Below are 22,299 nucleotides of genomic sequence, written 5' to 3' on the forward strand. Positions count from 1 at the left end.
TGCAGTTTAAAATCTTGTAACTGTTTTTTTGTGTTTCTTTCTTTGTTTTACACATTGATTCGCTGACTTTGAATATTTTTTTGTGTCATGTTTCGCAGCTGGTCTTTTGACTCTGATTCTCCTGCTAATTGTCCCAGCAGGGCAGCTGACCAAGATGGCCGCCCTGCCCTTTGGATTACTGTGACTATACTCCATCAAACAAAAGAGGAGTTGAGGAAAACACCAAGGAGAAATAAAATACTTCACCCATCCCTCTCCCCGAGAAGTGCCAGATCTTTATTTCACTCTTTTCTCTCTGCTTTTTCTGCCTCAGTGCACACGAAGTGATTGGAAAGCACACGACAATCTTTTTTTGTTGACGTCCGATGGCGCGTGATAATGTGGTCATTATCATCGCTAAAGGAACAGGTTGGGCCTCAGACAGGGTTTCATTGGGGGCCTTTAACACACACACACACACACACACACACACACACACACACACACACTTTCAGTGTGGGAAAAGAATGCATTCAAAAGAGGGACAGCTGTTTGGGTGGCTCGTGAGGACGGCAAGATGGCCTACTGTAAACTCCACCTGTGCATACGGCCATGCCTCAGGCTGTGGGGGGAAAGCGAGGTCCAGCGTGGGAACCTGTGATTTTGTGTGGTCCAATGGGACGTGTGTATTAGTGTGCGCGGGCTACCAAAAATGACACCCAAATATATTCTTTATAGGCATATGTTTAAACAATCCCAGAGAAATCCCAGAAATGAATTGTATGGAAACATTATAAAAACTGGAGTGGACATCACAAAGGCAACATCTACATGTCAGATAAAAAGGTTGTCATGGCCTCATGTTATACCTTCAGAGGCTGAACAACAAAATGCAGATACTGCAGTTTGCAGTTGGATATTGTTCATATAATTCTAGTGAAAAATTCAGCAGCTTCTGAACTAAATGATCTTCAGCTTGTTTTGATTTCTTATAGTCTATATATCCTTGTGTGTCTTCCCTCCATTGTTTAATAGATACTATAGATTAATTTATGACTTAATACATTCGATCATGTAGATTTAAAGGTATAGACACAACAAATCAGATGCATTCCACTCTGAGATTTGCATCTATGCTGAGATTTTTTAAAATAGTTTTAAATAGTTTTACCTGTTGTTTTTTCTCCATCATAATTTAATTTAGCTAGTGCCTCAGTTGGCCATATGGAACAGCATGGCCATGAATAATATACCAAATAAAATAAGTACATTTACTTTTAGCTTTAGCATAGTCGATCTCAAAGCACAGCTCTCTTGTTGTAACTTTCTGAGGCCGCTTTTAAAGCTCACAACCAAAGATGAATGAATTCAAATAACCGTATACCAAATAATAGACTACCTGCGCAGAGATCTGTTTAAAGGAGTGGATATTAGCATGTGTATTTGTGTATACATCAGACATTAGAGGTATCATATTTTCAACATAATGTACACGACCTACTCTTACCATCTTTAGACATTTCTCAAATGGTTTCCTAAAACATTTTTAAAGAATCGTGTAAAATGTAAGCTCGCATATGGAGTGAAATTTGTTTTCAACATCACCAAAATTAAGCTTGCACACTATCAATCACCCAGTGTAAACGGTGTGTGTGTGTGTGTGTGTGTGTGTGTGTGTGTGTGTGTGTGTGTGTGTGTGTGTGTGTGTGTGTGCATGTGTTGGGGGTTGAGTGGATGAGGAATGTGATTAACTTTACCGTCTATGTGTCTAGCGGACTTCATTCAGAATGATAGAACAAGAGAGATGAAAAAAATGGCAGGGTAGCAGTTAATGCCAAACAAATGAAGGATATGGATTAAATCCTGCTGTTTTATTAAATTTGAAATTAAAATGAAATGCTCCCTCTGTGGCTTTGCTCATATATTAAGAAGCTGAAGATCATTCTGGGTTATTTCTAGTATGTCATCATATTGGCCAATCAGCCATAATTTAAGTATCGGAGTGTTTACCTGTTTACATTCAAGTTCTCCCTCACAGTGCATACAGCTTAAGTCTGAGCCACATACGACGAGTATTTAAATGATCTATAGAATTGAGAAAAACACAGGAAGAGGTGTTTTAAAAAAAAGACAACATTTGTTTTGTGTTGAATGAGATGAAATTGTGGAGGCAGTGGTGGTGTCCTCCCCTCCCTGCCCCAGGGCTGACGAGATACGCCCCAGGGACAGGATGGGATGGACCGGGCCTGCCTCTCATTCATCAGCCTCTCCCTCTGTATGGCTTCACAACATCAGTAAAAACATCAGGCTAGCTGAAACAAAGGTGTCCTGTCTGAAACATTCAAGGTTAACCTTTACCTTAACTCACTAATATGTGCCGTCTAAACTGCTCAAAAAGTGCTGTTGCGTTTGAGGTTTTCAATTATGTTTTTTGGGGTTAAATTGCAGGTATTATTCCCAAAATTTTTACAAATTTGAAATTGAATTTCTTACCATGTGATCTGGATCTTCATGGTCCTGTGGGAGCATCCCCCCCTCACTTTTCCTTTTTTTACATTTTTAATTTTGAGCTATACAAAAATACTAGATTTAATAAACACACTGGATAACTGCTAATTGATACTGCTAACAGTGTACTAACACATTGTGACACGTGTACCAGCTCAGTCACATATCTGTTTGAAGTTTTTTTTTAAAGAAAAAAATGTGAGTTAGTGTTCAGGGTGTGTAGTCAAACTGAATTATTGTCTTGAACGTTATGTTTTCTTTTCATATTATCTCTCTCTGCAATTTGGAGCACGCTAGAGTCTCGGGACCTCGGTTTTCAAATTTACGACGACCTGATGTTCAGTGACAGTCTGAGCCGGTCTCTGATTGGTCCCCGGACTCTCCGCGGCACTTCAAAGCCTGAAGAAGTCCCAACGACTGAAGCAGTCAGAGAGGAAACGCAGACTCATCACGTTCAGTCCCGGCGAGCACACACAAACCCACAGAGACACAGATATTACACACAGACCATGGCTACTACACTGCTGGGGGTAAGTTCGCTTCTCTCTGGACATCTTTATCCGAGTTATCTCTAAAGTATTGATTATATGTTGTCATGATTTCCTTAAATGACTCACTGTGTCTGTGGTATTCCGGCAATCCATTTAACTTCTCACTTTAACCAGTTCACTCCGGTATGTGTCGCTTTATTAACCAGTAATATTCCTCTGATAATATCTCTGGTCTATATTCTATTAATCTGACGGAAGTTATTTTCATTCTTCAATTTGTTGTTTTCACTGATCGTGAAGTGAAAGTAAATAAAAGTGTAAATTAGTTTAAAAGAAAGAGGAGCAGACACATCGTTTTATAATGTGATAAAACTGATGACTGTGAAGTGAAGTATAACATTAATATCTATTTTATTTGTATTCTGAGGCCAGAGCCGCACGGTTTGTAAAACGTAAACTATGCCTCACATGACTTCAATCTTTAATCTGAGAGACTAAACATGGTATAGGCTACGCAGATCGAGTGACTAACACTAGAGGTATCTAATATTCTGCGCGTCTTTACGCACACCATGTTTGGCCATAACTCTGGAGTGGCAGGCCTAACTGTCTGTTCCCCACAGGAGGAGCCCCGGCTTGGAAGCACACCGCTGGCAATGTTGGCTGCCACCTGCAGCAGAATCGGCGAGTCCAGCCCTTCGTGCTCCCCTGGTCTTTCCGACGGTGTTCCGGGATACGTGAAGGGGTTTCACCCGTGGAAGCGAGGCGCTCCGGGTACCAGCAACCTTGGGGCTTGCTTCACCCCTCTCGGGGTTCCCTCCAGGAGTAACGGGACGGGCTTGACGGAGACCTCGAGCGCGTTCTCAGTGACCACGGCCAACTCGCCTTTTGGAAATGACATTTCGATGTACCAGACCTCCATGCCATCAGAAAACAATGCGCCCGATCCTTCGCACACACAGCGGTCTGTGTTTCTGACCAAATTCCCCTCCACGGTGGAAAGCATAGCCGGAATTTATCCGAGGATGCACGCGCATCCCTACGAATCATGGTTCAAGCCAGTTGGAGATGTCAGTAACGGGTCTGCTGCTTGGTGGGATATGGGGAACAGCTGGGTGGACCCACAGACCCCGGCCGGGTTATCCTCTCCTCTGAACGGCTACAACACTGACTACAGCTCCGCCTTCAGCCCCGGGGCCTCTCAGCACCTGCACCCCGCCACTCAGCACCTGTTTGACGGCTTCAGACCACCTGTGCATGCTCCCTACGCAGAGTCTACAACGGCGGGAGCACCTGTCCTGACAGGAACCCCCGTCGTTTCTCTGCCCGCATCCTCTCGCTCCTCCTCAAGGCGCTACTCCGGCAGAGCCACGTGCGACTGTCCGAACTGCCAGGAGGCGGAGAGCCTTGGCCAGGGGGGCACGAGTCCGCGGCGGAGGGGCTTGCACAGCTGCCACATCCCGGGTTGTGGTAAGATTTACGGCAAGACCTCTCACCTGAAGGCTCACCTGCGCTGGCACACCGGGGAGAGGCCATTTGTCTGCAACTGGCTCTTCTGCGGGAAACGCTTCACGCGCTCCGACGAGCTCCAGCGGCATTTACGCACGCACACCGGGGAGAAGAGATTCGAGTGCTCAACTTGCCACAAGCGGTTTATGCGCTCCGACCATCTCAACAAGCACGCGAGGACGCACAGCGCGGAGGGCTCAGAGGATGGCGCGGAACCGGGACTCGGTAAAGGGAGTAGCGACACGGACAATAGCCTCACCGGTAGCCCGAGCCAGTCTCCCGGGGTACAGGTGCGTCAGCCTGTCCAAACCACCGAGGGACAGAGGGCTGTGAAATAATGTACAAAGCAACACGTGGGCATTTGATACCACTGTATATCAGCCTCTATGGAGTGTGTTGTCTTGGACACGTAAACATTGAAATGGCACTTTATGATGAACTTCAGCTGTGGATGAACTCTGTGTCCTTACCTCATCTTATTTGTAGCCTTCTTAAAAAAATAAAATTTTACTCTACAGCTTATCAGACTTCTTTTATTTGAATACGTTATTTGCGCTTAATTTATTCCCAAAACAAGTGGCCTGTCAGATCATTATTTGGGTTATTTCTTGCCATAAACGCGCTTTTTATTTTTGTATTAATTCAATTTCATTTTAAGTAATGCCATATTGTTTTTATGTTGAAGTAAATTGTTATGATTTTCCTTTTCTTGTAAGTCATGATTATAATTCATAACTCAATAAAACAGAACAATGTGGGACACATTTCGTTGCTCGTTAAACCTGTTGTCAGTAAATAACACATTTCTGTCTGAGAAATACAAAAATTAAACAGCATATAACTAATATCTAACTAACTTACGATTTAACTAACTAAAACTATACACATAAATTAACTGCTCGAATTAGACAACTCGATGATTTATATTTCAGGCTCCTGAAGTTTATCCATTCAGCGTATATTTCTAAAACTGACGGTTGATTTGATTAATTGATTTTTAGTCTACATTCTATCAGACATATATGACAGATCATATTTCATATAACTGAGGCTTGTGTATTGCGTCTGATCAAGGTACTGAGCTGCACTGTTGAAAGAAAATCGGATCATTTATCAAACATTGTATTTTGCACACTTTATGCTACTGCCTATTGTATATAGTTATACTATTTACAGTGTTCAGTAACACTTAGTATATCATACCTAGAGAGCAACTCCACCTAGTGTTCAGTCACCAGTTTTTTTGAACCAGATGCGTTAGTCACACTTTGTTGTTTACATTTTGATACATCAAAAAAAACATATATATATATTTTTCAGGATCTGCATAAAACTGTGTTCAATTTATATAAAAATCAATGACTCTATTCATTTAAAAATATAGGCTAGTCTGATGAGTTACAGACATTATGTCCCGTTTCAACACACTAATTAATATACATTATTTTATAAACAATCCGTTGTTACAGAAAAGCTAAAGTACTCCAGAAATTCAAAAAAAAATCTTGCACATTTTTATTGTGATGAAAACATTAATGCCACACAACTAGTCACATTAATAGACAGCAAAACTACACAGAAAAGTGCTGTTGTTCCGAACTCAGTGCCCGATGAGATGAGATGATTACAACCTTATTGCTAAATTAGTCTCATGGTTAGAGATAGAGACCACTCTTCATTAACACAAACAGTACTCACTTAAAACTGGTAGCCTTATCATGAAATAGCACAATTAACATTACAAATTTAAAAAATGATAATAAAATTACAATAAATAATAATTAGTGTTCCTGACTTACAGTAAAAGAGAGCAGCGATTGCTGTAAACAACATTGTGTTGAATAAAATAAAAAAAAGTAGGAACAGGATTGGTCAAACGAAAGTCTTACAAGATGCAACCGGCACTCTGTATCCAGGTGATCAAGTGTGTGAGGGCTGGAATTCCACTTCTGATCTCAGTACCTCCAGAGCTGAGGTGTTGAGTCTAAACTCGTCAGTATGGCGCTGGGTTGACCAGCTGTCACAGTTATGTATCTGTTAGAGAGGCCACGTGCACAATGGTGTGATGATGCTGTTGCCATTAATTGTCAGTATGTTGAGTTTTTTCAAAACATGATCTTTCAGTTCATTGTTATTCCAGTGTTGTGTATTTGTTACATAGCTTTAAATGCACTCAATGCGTAGCAGTGTAGATGCCTTCTAATGCCCAACATAGAGCAAACCAGTCATTTAAACCCACCATCACAGCTCTCCAAACCCAGAGACCCCACAGTGTTCAGTAGTATAATGCAAACAACTGTTCTAGTGCAAGTCTAACCAGATTATCAATAACACATTCAACTATATTACAATTCATCATGATAGAGAAATGCCATAAAGTAACAATAATTTGCAATGCAGTTGATCAGTTAACACAAAGCAAATATAAGTTATGCCACAGATGAAATACAAAAAGAGGCATACAACGTCATTGGTGTGCTCTGTGACTTAAATCCTGAGCCAGTAGAGCTGAGGTCAGTAATGTGTGGACAGTATTATTGGAGACACGATGTTGTAGCTCAAACTGGCCACAGGAGGGCAGACTAAGACAGCGGGGACATAATTCACTTCATTTGGAGTGTAATGCAGAAACGTCAACCTTGTAGTGTTTTAATATAAAATCCTAAATAGAAAGCCTGCATAGAGCATAAATACTCCTACCTGCTCCACACTCTTTCTCTCTTACACACGCACACACACACACACACACACAAACACAAACACACAAACACCTTCGAGCAGTATTAGCTGCTCGGCTAAGGAGCGAGGAATTATCACCTTCTCCCCTGTGGAAGAAGCAGCCTCCATGCTGCAGAGGAAGAGGAGGTGGGGGACATGTGCTCTTTGTTTCATCTGATTTCCAGGATACTGGCCTCATTAGTCACAGTCGATGAGAGTTTGTTCAGTTCATTTAACAAATGTGATCCCATGAGGTTTCATAGTTTAGTTCATCTTTTTCGGTTTCTCTGTGCAGCTGAAGATTTAGAGGCAGAAAAGAAGTCTTTACTTGACTCTTCTTCTTTATGTCTCTACTGAATTTCTTCCGACCTTAACCTAATACTGCCAGGGGTCACCGAGGGGCATCTTGGGAACCTGGATGTGCATCTCCATGGGGCGGTCAGGTGGATGGTCTCTCCTGTAAGTAACCATCTTCTCATTGGTTGTTGGGATGAATGACAGGTCCTGAATAGTGAAGAAAATGCCATCAGTAATAGCATCATGCACACACATGCATCCTCTAACAGCAGCTCCTTTTCAGTGTATTCCATTAATGTTAAACTCAAAAAGTGGAGAGTAATTAATATATTTTTATGTAGTCTTTGGGGAAGTATGTTCAGGTTTACATAATTGCGAAACCCCCAGTTAATGTATGATCTGTCGAGAACGATAAATTAGAGGTTTCTAAACCAGAGGTTTTTTCACACCAGTTTAGGCATACAGATCTCCAGAAAGCTCCCCTGTTGTAATTTCCATCAGTTCCTTCTTCTCAAAGGTGCCGTTCATCATTGTGAAGTCTTACATCTGGACGCTGTAGATGGCGAGCAGGGAGTTGAGAGGAAATGTAAAATACAGCTGTACCTCTGACAGCAGAATTCTTACTCCAAATGAAAGCGGACAGAACACAGGAACAAACATGTCCCGTAGAATTAAAGGGTCCCTGATACTTCTGAAGGCTCCGGGGAAATCTCCATTAAAACCCTGCTGTGCTGATGAGACTTGACTTTAGAGAGCAAACCTTTCCAGTGCAGTGATAGGGTCCGTCCTGAGCAGCGCCCCCTGGTGACCAGCCTCTCTTCTGGAGCAGCAGCCGGGACACGGCCACCGCCACCAGCCCGCACAACACCGTCAGAGCACACACACTCAGGAATGTTCCTACCAGCCGGCTGATGCTGCTGGCACACTCTGTGGACACACACACACACACACACACACACGTCTTCCTCTGTCATGGGTAAGAACAACGTTTACGCTTACAGCTCTTACATCTGCAATTGAGGAGTAGAATTATAAAGTGGCATGGAAATACTCATGCAAAAATATAGATTCCTCAAAGTTGTGCTTGAGTAATATACTTGATTACTTTCCATACAAACACACACACACACACACACACACACACTCATGCGTCTCGGCCAGTGGCAGCTGTGCCAGTGTTGCTGCACTGAGCAGTCAGCTGGCTGTGGGTCTGCTGGGGAGCATGTGTGGATGACGGGCTCATCGCTCTACACAAAGAGCCCAAAGAGTGCTATGACATTTTGTAACAGGGTTACCATGGAGACCTGGCTCCTGCTGGACCCGGGAGGAGTGGGCGTGAACCGGAAGAGAGTGTCCCGTTGGGGGGAGGGGATAGGGGAGGAGGGACGCACAATGAACGGTGCTGTTCCAAAGATCGTGGAAGGCGGGGATGAACTGTAATACTTGAATGTGCAATAATGTGTGTGTGTGTGTGTGTGTGTGTGTGTAACCCAGGTTATGTGTGAATTACTGGCTTTTAAATTGTGTGTCTATGTGTGTTTGTGTGTGTATGTGTGTGTGTGTGTGTGTGTGTGTGTGTGGTTGTGGAAATTAAGAAGGAGCACTGGGGACTGAGGGGAAATGTAAAATACAGCTGTAAAACTGACAGCAGGCTTGCTGACTCAAATACATCAGGGTGCAGTAGAACAGCAGTGGTAGCAACGGAAGTGACCTTGAATGAAGGCATGTGTGTGAGATGTGTGTATGTGTGAGATGTGTGTATGTGTGAGATGTGTGTATGTGTGTGTGTTGACATTATACCTGGTCTTGTGCTAATGTGAAGCCGAGTCTGACCAGACTGTGAGCTTGTTTGAAACCGATAGCGACAGCTGTCATTACTGATGTACATACACTGAATCCACATCTCCCCTGCTTGGCCTGAAAATATATATAGAGAGAGAGTTGAAGTAAGAAGTTGTTCAGTCCAGACATATTAAACTCCAAGACTAAGTGAAAATCCTCCAGGATTACTGAAAACAAAAGAATTAGAATTAGAGTAGCATTACCAGAAATCTGCTGCGTTTTCACCTAGAATCTGCCCCAATCAATATTTATATTTACGTGTTAGTGAACATAATGGAGCCTTAAAGCCAAATATGTTTTTCAGGAGTTAGTGGAGAGCAAAAAAGAGCCAGAAACATGACTCAAGATCAATGCCAATGTTGCTCTGTGTGTGTGTGTGTGTGTGTGAGGTCAGAGGTGAGACAGACTATTGTGCCTGTGTCAACATTTTAAAACCTGTTTGACGTTAAGCCATAGACTGGACTGAACGGGTATACCGGATTCCAACTCTCGGTGTCACACTTGACAGCCGTCCATGACTTTTACTTTTTAGTTTTCGTTAAGATAATCAAGTATTGTCTTGTCATGAACTTCCTAAACACGAAACACAACCTGCGCTGCCATGTGCATCTCCGTGTTGCTGGCCTCTGTGCGGCAGCTTGGTTAGTCCGTTTAAAAGCACACATTATATTATTTTGATCATTATGATAATTATTAATGCAATACAAGTTGGATTTAGCGCCGTTGGGTGATGCTATCATGAGCACCTCGACGGCGTTGGCACTGGTTACTTCTTTTTAACTCACCAGAAAGTGTCTTATGACAAATACTGGTTCAAACCGGTGAATCACGATATTTACCTACATTTACAACAAACTCTCTGACCTTAAGTTACTCTTTCAGTTATAATTCAAATGGCAAACAGGAGGCTGAATATTGAAGAAAGAAGCCCAGACAGTCGAATTAAACACAATTTAAATGCGTCATATTCTGTGATCTGATTGATCAACATTCCTCTTATCCTCCAATCTACAAATAGTGCAAAGCTTGTGTGTAAAATCGCCGTCAGAGCAGCTGTACCTGACACAACATCCATGTAGCCCACCAGGGGTGCACAGGTGTTGTTGCATTGTCCAGCCTCTTTTTGTGTGAGGCCGTGAGACAAGTGGCAGTCCACACACTTCCTGAGAGAGAGAGAGAGAGAGAGTTCAACAGCGTCAGCATCAGCTACAAATAGTTCAATAGAAGCTCCCATCATGCTTTGTGGTAGCAAATACAAACCGACACGTACCAGGATGATTGGCAGGTGCTTTGGCAACCGGGACATCTCTCACAGAAGTCTCCGGAGCGCCAGGGGTCGTCGCACACACACTCGCCACACATACATCTGCCCCGCCCGCTGCACAGCAAGCCGTTGGCTGATTGGCAGGTTGCCTTGGAGACAGGACAACCACAGCTATCACCAGTCCAGTCGTCCTCACACACACACTCACCTGACACACACACACCACGCCCTGAGGAAGGCAGATACAGACAGAAAAATTGCAGTGGGAATTTTTCTTTAGGAACTCGATGTTCATAATACATCGTTTTGAAGTTTACCTGCACACAGCAGTCCCCCTTCGTACGGGCAGGAGAAGTCGTCTATCTCGCAGTATTTCCCATATACTGTGCCGAGCCTGGTCTGCTCACACAGACACCGCCCACAAGTGCAGACTCCCCGACCGCCGCAGTCCCCGTCAGACCCATCCGCTCTGCAGCTCCAGTTTGAATCTCTGTCTGAGTCCTTAATTAGTCCGTGATCCGGCCTCTGCTCCTGATAGGAGCTCCCTCTGCATTGGCTGGCGTCATTGCAGTTCCTCGTTGGTCCACAACTGCAACTGCATTTTGGGTGGATCTTAATGACAGTGGATTCGTTATATCCCACTGGTCGAACCAGAACCGTTACATCTTCATCTTCAGCATCCTCAGGACAAGAGCGCATTCCGATAGTGATGTTGAAGTAAACCTGCATGAGAAGAACAAAAGGTTAATCACCACTTTGGTTAAGACTGATATATCTCAACAGCTATTGGATGGATTGCCATGAAATGTGGTACAGACATTTATAGTGCACAGAGAACCAATCCTGATAACCTTCGTGATTCCCTGACTTTTTTCTCTAGCGCCATCATCGGGTCAAAATTTAAATGTGCCCAATACTTTACTTCATGACCACTGCTGTGCCTAAATACAGCCTGCAATCACCAAGTCCTGACATACTGAAAATGAAATTTGTGGAGAAAATAATCATTAGAAATAGCTTTACCTGTTGTATTCCCTGTTAGAAAATGTAAATTGTGACAACTACTCAACTAATGCAAGACTAATTTAAACGATCTTCCGGCACCCTTCATGACCACATCCATCTTCAAACTTGACGTTCATTTAGATCTCAACTACACATTTTTAAAGTTTTCTGACCGGTGACAAACTCTTTTCACAGACTGACAGAAACATTAAAATCGGGTGACTAACAAGGTGAAAATAATGCCAGCGTCGCTGCTGTGGCTGGTAAACATACCAACAAAACTAATTCATGATTGACTATTCAACAACCATTTCTTTCTCAAGAGTCTGCTGTTGCTTTAGAGATCCTCCACAGATCCAGGGACATGCAGCTGGCTGTAAAAACATATTTTCCCCCATGAAAGTCTTTCTGTAAATCTAAAATGAGCTTTTATAGTATAATTTTGGCAATCGATGCTAAGACTTAAATACTTCCTGGTTACTTCGCCAACATCCAGAAGCAGGAACTGGATTCTAAGAGTGATGCTTCATGTTAATGATTCAGTTTTTTTACAGGCTTTTTTTTTCTCCACTGGAATACCATTCTGGTAAATGTGGGTACTTTCCATAATTCCCTTTAATCCAGCCATGGATTAAATGGCTGGATTTATTAGCACAATGAAGTAACTATAGAGCAATCATTCAGTATCCTGGAATGAAATTAAGATCCCCAAAAGGTCACCAGGAAGCGGAGTCTTATCTGCAGTTTAGGGAGTGAACAGGATGAAAACGTCCAAATGTAATGAAAATATTATAATTAGTACCAAAAAGGGGTTTATTTGTTTGTTATAATTTCTTTAAAGTAGTCTTTTGCATTTTCAATACTTAAGCAGCAGAAAAGCTCCTCTGCCATGATGCAGACTATTTACAATGGTTCTTTCTGGACAAATGTAACAGGTATGAAAACACTGATGTCCAGTCACCTATTTCTAAATATAAACGACCCATTTGTTTGCTTAACTTCTCTCATATTGGGCAAGGTAAGAATGTTAGGACACATAAATCATGGAATCACATGTGTGCCTGTAATCCACTCAACTCAGATTGTTTACCAAATCTGTAGCTCTCAGTGGAGTGTGTGAGTGTGTTTTTATGTGTCAAAGTAATCCAATGCAACCCAATACATGTCCTATGGCATATCCCACAGCTTAAATCAAGGATTCTCGTATAAAAACGAGTAACATTTAGCTAAATTATGGCATTGTTTTAACCACATATGAGCTTTTCTTCAGTTGTTTAGCTGAAGCTACGCTTGTGTGCTTACCGTCTGGCCAGGCTGCACCCCCGAGCAACTCTGGTCCTTTGCGGTGGATCCATTGGGACAGAGAGGAGACACAGACACCCAGTACCTGCTGACTGCCTTGTCCTCCACTGACACCGATACGGCCACCTCCGACAACAACCTCTGGATGGAATGCGGAGACAGATAAGAAGAGACATTAACTTTCGTGCCTGATATCAAGTAATTCAATGTATTATGCTGGTTGCAAGGGAATGTGGGTTACGACAAAAGAGAGTGGGAAAAACCGTGAATCTGTGTGAGTGGAAGTTAATGAGGGAGGAAGAGATACAAAGAGGGAGTGTGATTAATCAACGTTGTCACATGTCCCCAGAATTCCCTCCTTTCTTTCTTTCTTTCTTTGTAAAATACAGGGGGGAACAAAATGGGGCCAGAAATAGCATCTTTGTATTCATCCATGATTAGGACTTATGGTTTCCGTGGAGATCCGATAGCTATTATAATGCCAGTTTCTGTTCGGCTCGGCTGCTTGTGTATGCATGTGTGTGTGTGTGTGTGTGTTTTTGGACTCTGCCTGAGGCAAGATTATAGCTTAGACTGCTGCCAATTGAACATAACCCTAGAATCACACACACACACACACACACACACACACACACACACACACACACACACACACACATACCCTTCCTCAACCTCCTGTTCTCATCCATGTTTCTCTATTAATCCTTGGGGATTAATAAAAGTGTATATTCATATTCATATTCTATTTCATGAGGACTTTCATCAGTTCTTACAGTTTGTGTCTGTCCTTTTTGTGCACTCCGAAAGCTCAGTCTCCTAGATGAATATAATAGCGCACACTTTCTGTAGCATCACTTTTTTTCTCGGCTTTCTTTTTGCTGCAAACAGGAATGTGCTTTTAGTGCTCCGAGCTGAGTTCATGGTGCGTCAGCAGATCAGCGGTAAAATACTTCTGAACTGATGCTGCGTGGGCTCATATATTCAGCTCACGCTGTGCTGCTGCTCTCTTCTCTCTAACTTCTCACATGTTTCCTGTCCTTCTTTTTGTCTAATGATGAATAATATACAGATGACAAATAGATTGCGGAGGAAGTGAGTGCTCTGTACCTTGTATGCGTCCACAACCAGCTCTATAAGGTGTGAGGCCTGGAAGAGGCCTAACTTTCCCAGGTAGGAGCCAGGTAGGAAAGATACCAACTCCTACAGAAGAAAAGGGAGAAGAAGGTACATTCTTACGGAAGCCTAAAAGCGGCGTGACAACATTTGTTTTTCCTCTTATATACAGATTGCAGTTGTGTGCCCACGTGTGGAAGAGATTACCTTGTACCACTGGTACTGCTGCTTCTCCACAGCGAAGATGGTGTACATATGGTTTTCAAGCAGCTTATCGGACAACTGACCCACACTGGGGTGGTCCTGAAAAGAACAGACTAAGCACTGTTTTCCTGCTGATGTAGTTTGACATTTAGGGAAATATAGTTATTTGTTTTCTTCACAAGCTACAAAGATGACTATTTCTCTAGACAGTAAATATGAAGCTACTGTCAGCGGCAGCTTAGCACAAAGACTGAAAACAGCCAGCAAAAGGTAATACAATCTGTCTAGCAGCACCTATAACATTCACAAATTAACACAGTATATCTTGTTTGTTTAATCTGAACACAAATTCATTTAATTTCAAGGTTCAGCTCTTTTAAGTCAGTCTTCCCAGCATGTGTTTCCTCCTGCTCTCACCATCCTAGTGCTTCCTGTGTAGACGTTGTTTTCCAGGTGACACAAGCCATCATGCGGCGTCACAATCCCTGCCAGCCGGCTGTCCAGGGCGAGGTGAGACGGCTGGTCGGTCATCAGGAGCAGCAGGCGCTTGGCTTCTGGTCGCCAACCCACCGATCTCTACAGGAGCGACGGAGAGGAGTCAGGATATTGTGTAATGGGATTAAACCATGTGTATGCTGTCTCTGGAGAGTCGTTTTATAGATTCTCTCATTTTTACCGCTTCGCTTCATGACTCAATTCAATTTACACAGACTGGAAATAATGTGCATGCCGTGTATTTTTTACACATGTGGTAAGAAACTGCTAATTCAAACATCTGAATCATCTGCGCTAACTTAGTTCATGTGGTGATCAGCTTTTTCTGTAATGCCCAGCTAAAGGAAACGCAGCAGCAGTTCCTCCACCAGTCACAGGCTCCCTCTTGATGTCAGTGACGTGTCATAGATGGTGTGAGAAATGGGTTTATGTGAGTATGTGTGTGCACATGTGTATATAAGGAAACACAGTGAGTTCTTAAGTAGGATATAATGGAGAGTCTATTTCTAGAGTGATGGTCACCATGGTGTTTCCCTGCAGGCTGGTTACTCAGGGCCCCCTGCAAGGTGTGATTCACAGCCCTCCTGCAGCCATAAGCAACTCTATGTGTGAATGTGTGTGTGCATGTGTGTGTGTGTGTGTGTGCGTCTGCCATACCCCAGCAGTGGTGTCATTACTTAGTGGGATTTCAGTGGTAATATACAATGCGGAGTCAGAGTGCCACCATTCTCCCAGAATAAATGCTTCTTTCACTAACATGCAGACTTACAACCAAATTGGGGTCAATGCCTCATTTTTATGAACATTTCCTAGATTCTCAAGGAAACTGAAAAGGATCAGCAATAAACAATGTTCAGCCAACTCTGTTTCTCGATGTTGCACACACAAGTAGCTCTTGTGAGCTTTACTTTCCAGCTTCTGTATACACACACCTGGCAGACAGCAGCTTGCAGCATAGCATCCAGTCCTCCCTCAGGTGTGTCCATGTTTCCGGAGATGCGTTGGCGCTTGATCACACGCGTGAACTCGCTCATATTACCGGTCATACCCAGGACGTGGTGGAAGCCGTGGGCTGGACGACAGCGGATCTCATAATCACTGGTGAGAGATGGTGATGGACAAGAAGGTTTTTTAATTGCAATATTCAAGAAATGTAACCTCAGGACAAATTTATGTCCAAAGCCTGTCTCACAGCACGGCTCATTGTCACAGCAAAGTTGCCCCCTAACAACTGAGTCTCTGTCACAATGGGAACAACTAATGGAGCAGCTTTTATGTATTACTAAATGCTCGTTCAAATCACCACTTTTCTTTTATCAATAAAAGAGGATAACGTTAGCTGAGGACACACTTTGAAAGTTTCAAATATCTATTTTATACACAGCAAGAACATTCCCAAAATGAGCTATAAAGAGTGGATTCACATTTATTTTCTTTTGTAGCAATCAATAATCAAACCATCAAATGGTTTGTCTTACCTGCAGGGGTTGTTAATCTTAGAGGGGTGGACATTGATGTAAGGGGAAACAGGTTTGTCCACAAATGAGCCGAAACCCAGCCAAAGGTCCGAGGAGTGCTCCGTCATACGAAGAGACAGCGCCACACCCACCGTCTTCAACTGGAGCACAGGAAACATGCCGAGGTAGATGGACACAGAATGGGAAGGCCGAGGGCGAGTAAAGGACGGAGAGGGGGAGAAGTTGAAAAGCATGGAGAGGTAAAGGGTGAGACAGAATAAGGTATAGGCAAAGAGAACAAAACACTTTCTTTCTTCAAAGAGATTCATACAATTATTTTAAATAATTGAAATAACATTTAATTAGATGAGTCTGAGCTCTGGCATTTCTGCAGTGTATTCCATGTGAAATGTAAAGAAAGAAGCCATTTGATAAGCCCCAATGATTAAATACCACACTGTTAACTGTTTTTATAAGTCATAAAAACAACATGTGTAAATGGACTGTACTTGTATAGCGCTTTTCTAGTCTTCCGACCACTGCGGGAGCAATTTAGGGTTAAGTGTCTTGGCCAAGAACACATTGACACAGACTAGTGGAGTGAACCACTGATCCTCTGATTGAAGGATGACCCGGCTCTACCACTGAACCAAAGTGAACCCAAAAAGAAATGTTTTGATGAACCAGAATTTACTTTAAACCTTTGGAAATACACTCTGTCATTTAGAGAAAAAAAAGAGTGAACAGCTCCAGCACCAATGAACACCTACATGATTGAGGTTTTCCTGCATAGATGCCGATACATCTACCAGGTAGTACAGATCCACTGGATAACACTCAAGCTGCTTCACAGCCACTACGACGCTGGCCTCTGAACCTAGAGGCACACACACATCATGAAATAATTAATTAAAAACTTTACCTCAGCTGCTTCGTCACACACAGTAAGAAAACAGTGCATATCAGAGATACATCATTTTACACTTAGTCGCCCTTTGTCTACCTGGTCTGAGGGTGATGCTGATGTCTTGTGGGGACACTTGTGTGCTGCTGACCGTGGCGTCGACCTCCACCTTGATCTCTGACTGCTCCATGAACTCCTGTTCACAGCCTCTTCTAAACAGCTTCGCTGGCAGGTCACAGCGCTGGCTCGGCACCGCCCCATCCAGAAAGTCCTAGAGGTCACACAAGGTCAAGAAGGGAAATGGTGAATTTTAAAGAACTGTCCTTCTTTCATGATCTTCTTTCAAGATATTTAATTCTAGAACGCAACACAAATACATTCTAAACAAGACACGGGAGGAAAAGCTTAGAGGCAGTTGTAAGGATATTACAACTAAGCTGTATTTTAAGATGGTATCACGATAATCGCATTTCAGGAATGAGAAAAAGTGATGCAATAAAGTGGGTCAAGTTGAACATCACATTAGCTGCCAAATATATCCTATAGTCCTTCTTTACTCTCCACTCCTCTTCTAACCTTGCCCACTACATCATTCACAAATATAAATGTACACACACACACTGGATAACAGTGTGTAATGCACTTGTTATCTCACCCGCCTCCTGATTGTGCTGCATTGTAAACTGTAACTAAACATGCTGGTTCATTTCACACATGGTATTTTTTAAACCAGTTTCAAAAAGAATAACTCGCTTTGGTTTCATTTCAGTCATTTTGATGATGTTTGTATTGATCTGTGATGTCGGTATAAGCTATACTGACATATCTATTACCATATAATGATGTGATTCTGACATTACTCATCAATTTAGTGTATCAGGAAGAAGTGTCCTGTTTATGTCGAGATCTAATATCTCCGAATCTGATCACAGCTAAATAAAAGTAGCAACTCTGATAGATAGAAAACAGTAAAGGCTGCAATTTCCTTTTTTTCTTATTCAGTATATTATTTAATCATAGCTTTATTTAATTAATTTAGCTGTAAATAACCACTCCGCTGCCTCCAACAGTACCGTACAACAACATCATGCATTGCAGCTTTGGAGTGGATTAGTGACCTTTGGTACTTTCCTCTGTGAGAAACATGCTCACAAACACACGACTCACTCGAAGAAAACACATGTGATCATTAAATGCGTGTATTCACAGACGTCATGGGCCTGAGGGAAATGAGTCTGATGCTCACGCATCGATCAACCAACAAGATCAAGCAAATAAGGAATGGAATGGCGAAATTTATTGAGATTACTGCTACTTTTAAAACAGGTATACTGTAGCAGATAAGCAAAACAGTCTACAATAAACAACTGCAGCTGATTGTGTGACCATGCTGTCACTGTCGCTATAATTTGAATACCAGAAAGTTGCACAGTGACTTTCCAGGACTTTCCTGACAGACTTTGCCTCTTCTCCTGAAACTAAACAGCAATGAAAAGTGAGCATGCATGTTTACAAGCATTGCACTTATTATTCAGTGTTAGTCTAAGCATGACAGTGTGTGTGTGTGTGTGTGTGTCTAGGAGGTTAGAAATGTGGCATTTGAATGCTTTCATACACCAGCGAGCCCAGCCCTATTTAATGATGTCAGTTAGGGTTCGGCCACACAGGGTGGGAAAGCACCTGAAGTCTGTAAATATACACATGTTGACAGTCTGGTCTAGACGGGGCAATTTGTGTATGCGTGTGTGTGTTTGTGTGTATGTGTGTGTGTATGTATGTGTGTGTGTGTATTGTGTGACTGGTGTGGTGCTGGAAGGCTTTAAAGTTCCTTCAGGTTGATTCAGGACGGACTCTTTCCAAGACAGACTGACACCCAGAAAGCAGATACGGAAAAACAAGCAGGCAGATGCACACTTTGAGAAAATGTGCAGTGATATATGTGAGCGCCTAGACTAAACACATGGATAGAAAGTCTCTGTGTCTCTGCTGTGGCATGAGAAAGCACACATGGAAACATTCACACACACACACACACTCAAACATGCACACAGGTCAAAGCGCAGGCCACTAAGCCCACACACACACATTATATTCACATCTGTGGATGGCATCAAAGCTTCTGTGTGTGCCATCTGAGGAATGCTGCCACATTCTCTTTTTTTTCCGCTCCCTGTCACACTCAAACATGCATTTTTTTAATACCTCTTTGAAGCACCAGGCACACTGTGGTCCACGTCCGAGGCACTCTGCGCAAGAAGTGACACTAGGAGACCAACACGAGCTGTCACCTGCAAATAGAGAGAGAGAATGAGAAAAATAGAGAAAGAAAGAGAGACGGAGGAGAAATGGGATGAAGAGGAAAGTCTATGATTAGCATATGAAACATTCATTAGGCATGCAGCCGAGCCCTTGAGGATATTTAGAGATCTCATGCACACTTCTGTGAGTGTGTGTACTTACGATTGAGCATTGTTTGACACACTCACAATCACTTTATGTGGTAGACCTCTGCCGGACACAACCGTTTCATGCCAAAGATGGTAGACTATTGGAGGCTATGGACCACTAGCATCTCATGTGAGGCTATTCGCCCATCAGTAAGCCGTGTAGTTGGAAAACGGCTGTGAGCGTGTGAACAGGTGCTTGAGATGTTGGAGTGGTGCAGAGGATCATTTCCCACACCCACACACACAGATGCACAGCGAGGACTAATTGTGAAACAATATGTGAATGCAACACAAATTATACATTTTGATGGAGAGACACTGTGACAAATGCAACTGTGGGGCGAAAAATACAGCCTGATGTAGAAGCTGAAGGTTTTACAGGGGAAAAAATAAACCTTTATTTTACCGTAGTGCAATGAAGGAGCGATTTATCTGCTGAAATCCAATTTTCCTGAGTAATTTCAGTGAGCTGAGGGGCTGGAATGTAGGACAGAGAATTGCTGCAGGTCCTTCTGCATCACTAACAACCCACTAACAAGCAACTCTGACTCAATTAGCACTACAGGCCTCTGGCAGACCTCCGAATATGAGAAGCTTAAACTTCGAATTGATCAATACATGCTGAACCAAGAGGTTGACGTGGCTTCTCCAGTGGGTCCTCTGGTTGTGACTTTAGAGGTTTCGCTTCATAAATGAACAGGTTTTAATTGATGTTAAGTGAAACAGCATATGTCTGTCTGCTATAAACAAAGGTCCATAGTGTCCCCCCAAAACATGCGACGATGAAAGCTGCGTGGAAATATCATTCTTAAAGTGGCTTGCTTACATGAAACATTTGGGAACCCATCTGCACCCTGCGGAGAGCACAGCACGGGAGCCGATGTCTTGACATGACACACGATGCAGGCTAATCGCTGGCTTGTGATGTAGGTAATTGGCCCTAATGAGCCTCCACTCACCGGCGTTGGAGGATTCGGTGCCGACAGCAACCAGCACGCAGCAGAGCAGGAGACACAGAGGGACGCTGCCGTATGTGCGGAACCAGGAAGTCATATTATCCTATCCACACCGGGGGGACGGGGACGACCAGAGCGAATCCGCGTGGGGGGCACAGGAGGATGTACAGCTACTGGAGATGAACCGGGGGAGACCGGGCACCTTGCGTCCGCAGCCGTACGAACAATAGCCGGGAGTGCCGGACCGAGCCGCGGGGCATTGTCGTTCACCCAATTCCCTTCTAATCCCGAAGAGGTATTCACACCCCCAGGGTTACATCAGTTTACACGCGCGCTCCCCCGTGGACCACGAGCGGAGGTGGAGTAATCGATCGAGTGCGGCGACGACGGCGACTGCGGCGCAAGTCCCTCCATCTATTGTCCGCAGGTGTGCAAACGTGTTCCCGCGTGCTTCCACTGTGGTCCTCGATTCACGGCTGATGTGGAAGTCTCATCCCGGGACAGAGCGGAGCGGAGTTGTCCGCACGAGAACCAGCGCTGCGTTCAGCCGGCGCGCAACAACATGCTGACTGAACATCCCACACGAAAGCCAAGAGAGTGACCGTGTTTTAACCGCTGGACTGACTCAGACAGGCGGTGCCATGGCAACGACGCTCTTTCTCAGAGAGAGAGAGAGAGAGACATAAAGTGCTTACTACAAGGAGTTGTGGTGGGGTGCATTCCGAGTGATCCACGGCCTTGAAGTGAACGCACTGATTGTTATATTGTTCTACAGGGAGCCATTCAAGACTGAGGGCTCCTGTGTGTGGGGGACCATGTGTGTTGATGATGGGGTAAAGGGGGGTGGAGGGGATAAAGCCAGAGCTCCGGCAGAGAGGGGTTCACAGGCTCGTGCTAAGGAGGAGGAGGAGGAGGGGGTTTGAGTCCATTGTGCACAGATTCCAATGACATTGAGTAACCTCGCCTCGCCGGCTGCTCCGCCGAGCAGCAGCCAAAGACTTACTAAACATCTCAACAACTTAAGCTGGAGGAAAACAGATCCACGCAAAAGACACAATAGTCCACCATCTTTGGCATGAAACGCTTGTCTCCGGCAGAGGTCTACCACATAAAGTGGATATATTTTCCTTGGCATGTAGCATAAACAGTGATTGTTAGTGTGCCAATCAATGAACAATAGTAAGTACACACACTCACACAAGTCCCGTATTGAGTCTGTTTAACCCCATCCGTCGGTCAGGGACCTGGGGTCAAGCCAGCCACGCCTCTTCATCCACATAATTTGTCAACCAGGATATTTTTTTGGAGTGGGAGTGCCAACACCTCGCCGTCCGTGCCCTCTTACCAGTCACTCTCAATTATGGTAATGATGCAAACACACACCACGCTGTTTTTTAAGTGTGTGAAATGTCCCTAAAATGCAGGTTCTAAGTCCCTCCACTCAAGGGGGGGGGGGGGCTGCAGGACGAAAGAGGATATGTACCATATTGAGCAAACTTGATAATGGACTCTAGTGTAAACACTCCCTCGACCCTGTCAATACTGGTCAACATCAGCATCTTAAGGACAACTGTCATCTTTGTAAAGCTGACATAAAACACTCTTCTTCTCTTTCAGTCCTCCCCCACCTTTTTAACTCTCCCCCCAATGCTTTCTCTCCCGTGGTGTGTTTGTGTTAGCAGTTGGCTGGGCTTTCCATCACGCTGGTCTGGTCTCATCACCCTCCAACCACACACAGACGGACACTCTTCCTGTCCACATTCGAACCACAACTCTCCCTCTCACACCTGCACAACTTTCATTCCAAA

The 22,299-nt window shown here is 43.7% G+C and overlaps 2 protein-coding genes across 2 annotated transcripts; one reads left to right on the forward strand and one right to left on the reverse strand.

Moving 5' to 3' along the window:
- Nucleotides 1-2,681: 2,681 nt before the first annotated feature.
- Nucleotides 2,682-5,251, forward strand: sp8a (sp8 transcription factor a). Its single transcript, XM_056416093.1, has 2 exons — nt 2,682-3,017; nt 3,602-5,251. The coding sequence occupies exons 1-2, from the start codon at nt 2,823-2,825 to the stop codon at nt 4,823-4,825; spliced, it is 1,419 nt and encodes a 472-aa protein (XP_056272068.1). The 5' UTR covers nt 2,682-2,822; the 3' UTR covers nt 4,826-5,251.
- A 737-nt stretch (nt 5,252-5,988) lies between these two features.
- itgb8 (integrin, beta 8) lies at nt 5,989-21,215 on the reverse strand. Its single transcript, XM_056413036.1, has 16 exons — nt 20,495-21,215; nt 19,291-19,376; nt 17,188-17,359; nt 16,955-17,061; nt 16,206-16,345; nt 15,660-15,825; nt 14,650-14,808; nt 14,236-14,331; nt 14,023-14,115; nt 12,916-13,056; nt 10,926-11,331; nt 10,615-10,837; nt 10,404-10,507; nt 9,303-9,419; nt 8,263-8,429; nt 5,989-7,709 (listed from the first exon to the last, which is right to left on the reverse strand). Exons 1-16 carry the CDS (start codon nt 20,586-20,588, stop codon nt 7,581-7,583), a joined length of 2,400 nt encoding a protein of 799 aa, XP_056269011.1. The 5' UTR covers nt 20,589-21,215; the 3' UTR covers nt 5,989-7,580.
- Nucleotides 21,216-22,299: the final 1,084 nt, after the last annotated feature.

The sequence above is a fragment of the Pseudoliparis swirei genome, chromosome 1 (assembly GCF_029220125.1).
Source record: "Pseudoliparis swirei isolate HS2019 ecotype Mariana Trench chromosome 1, NWPU_hadal_v1, whole genome shotgun sequence".
NCBI lineage: Eukaryota > Metazoa > Chordata > Actinopteri > Perciformes > Liparidae > Pseudoliparis > Pseudoliparis swirei.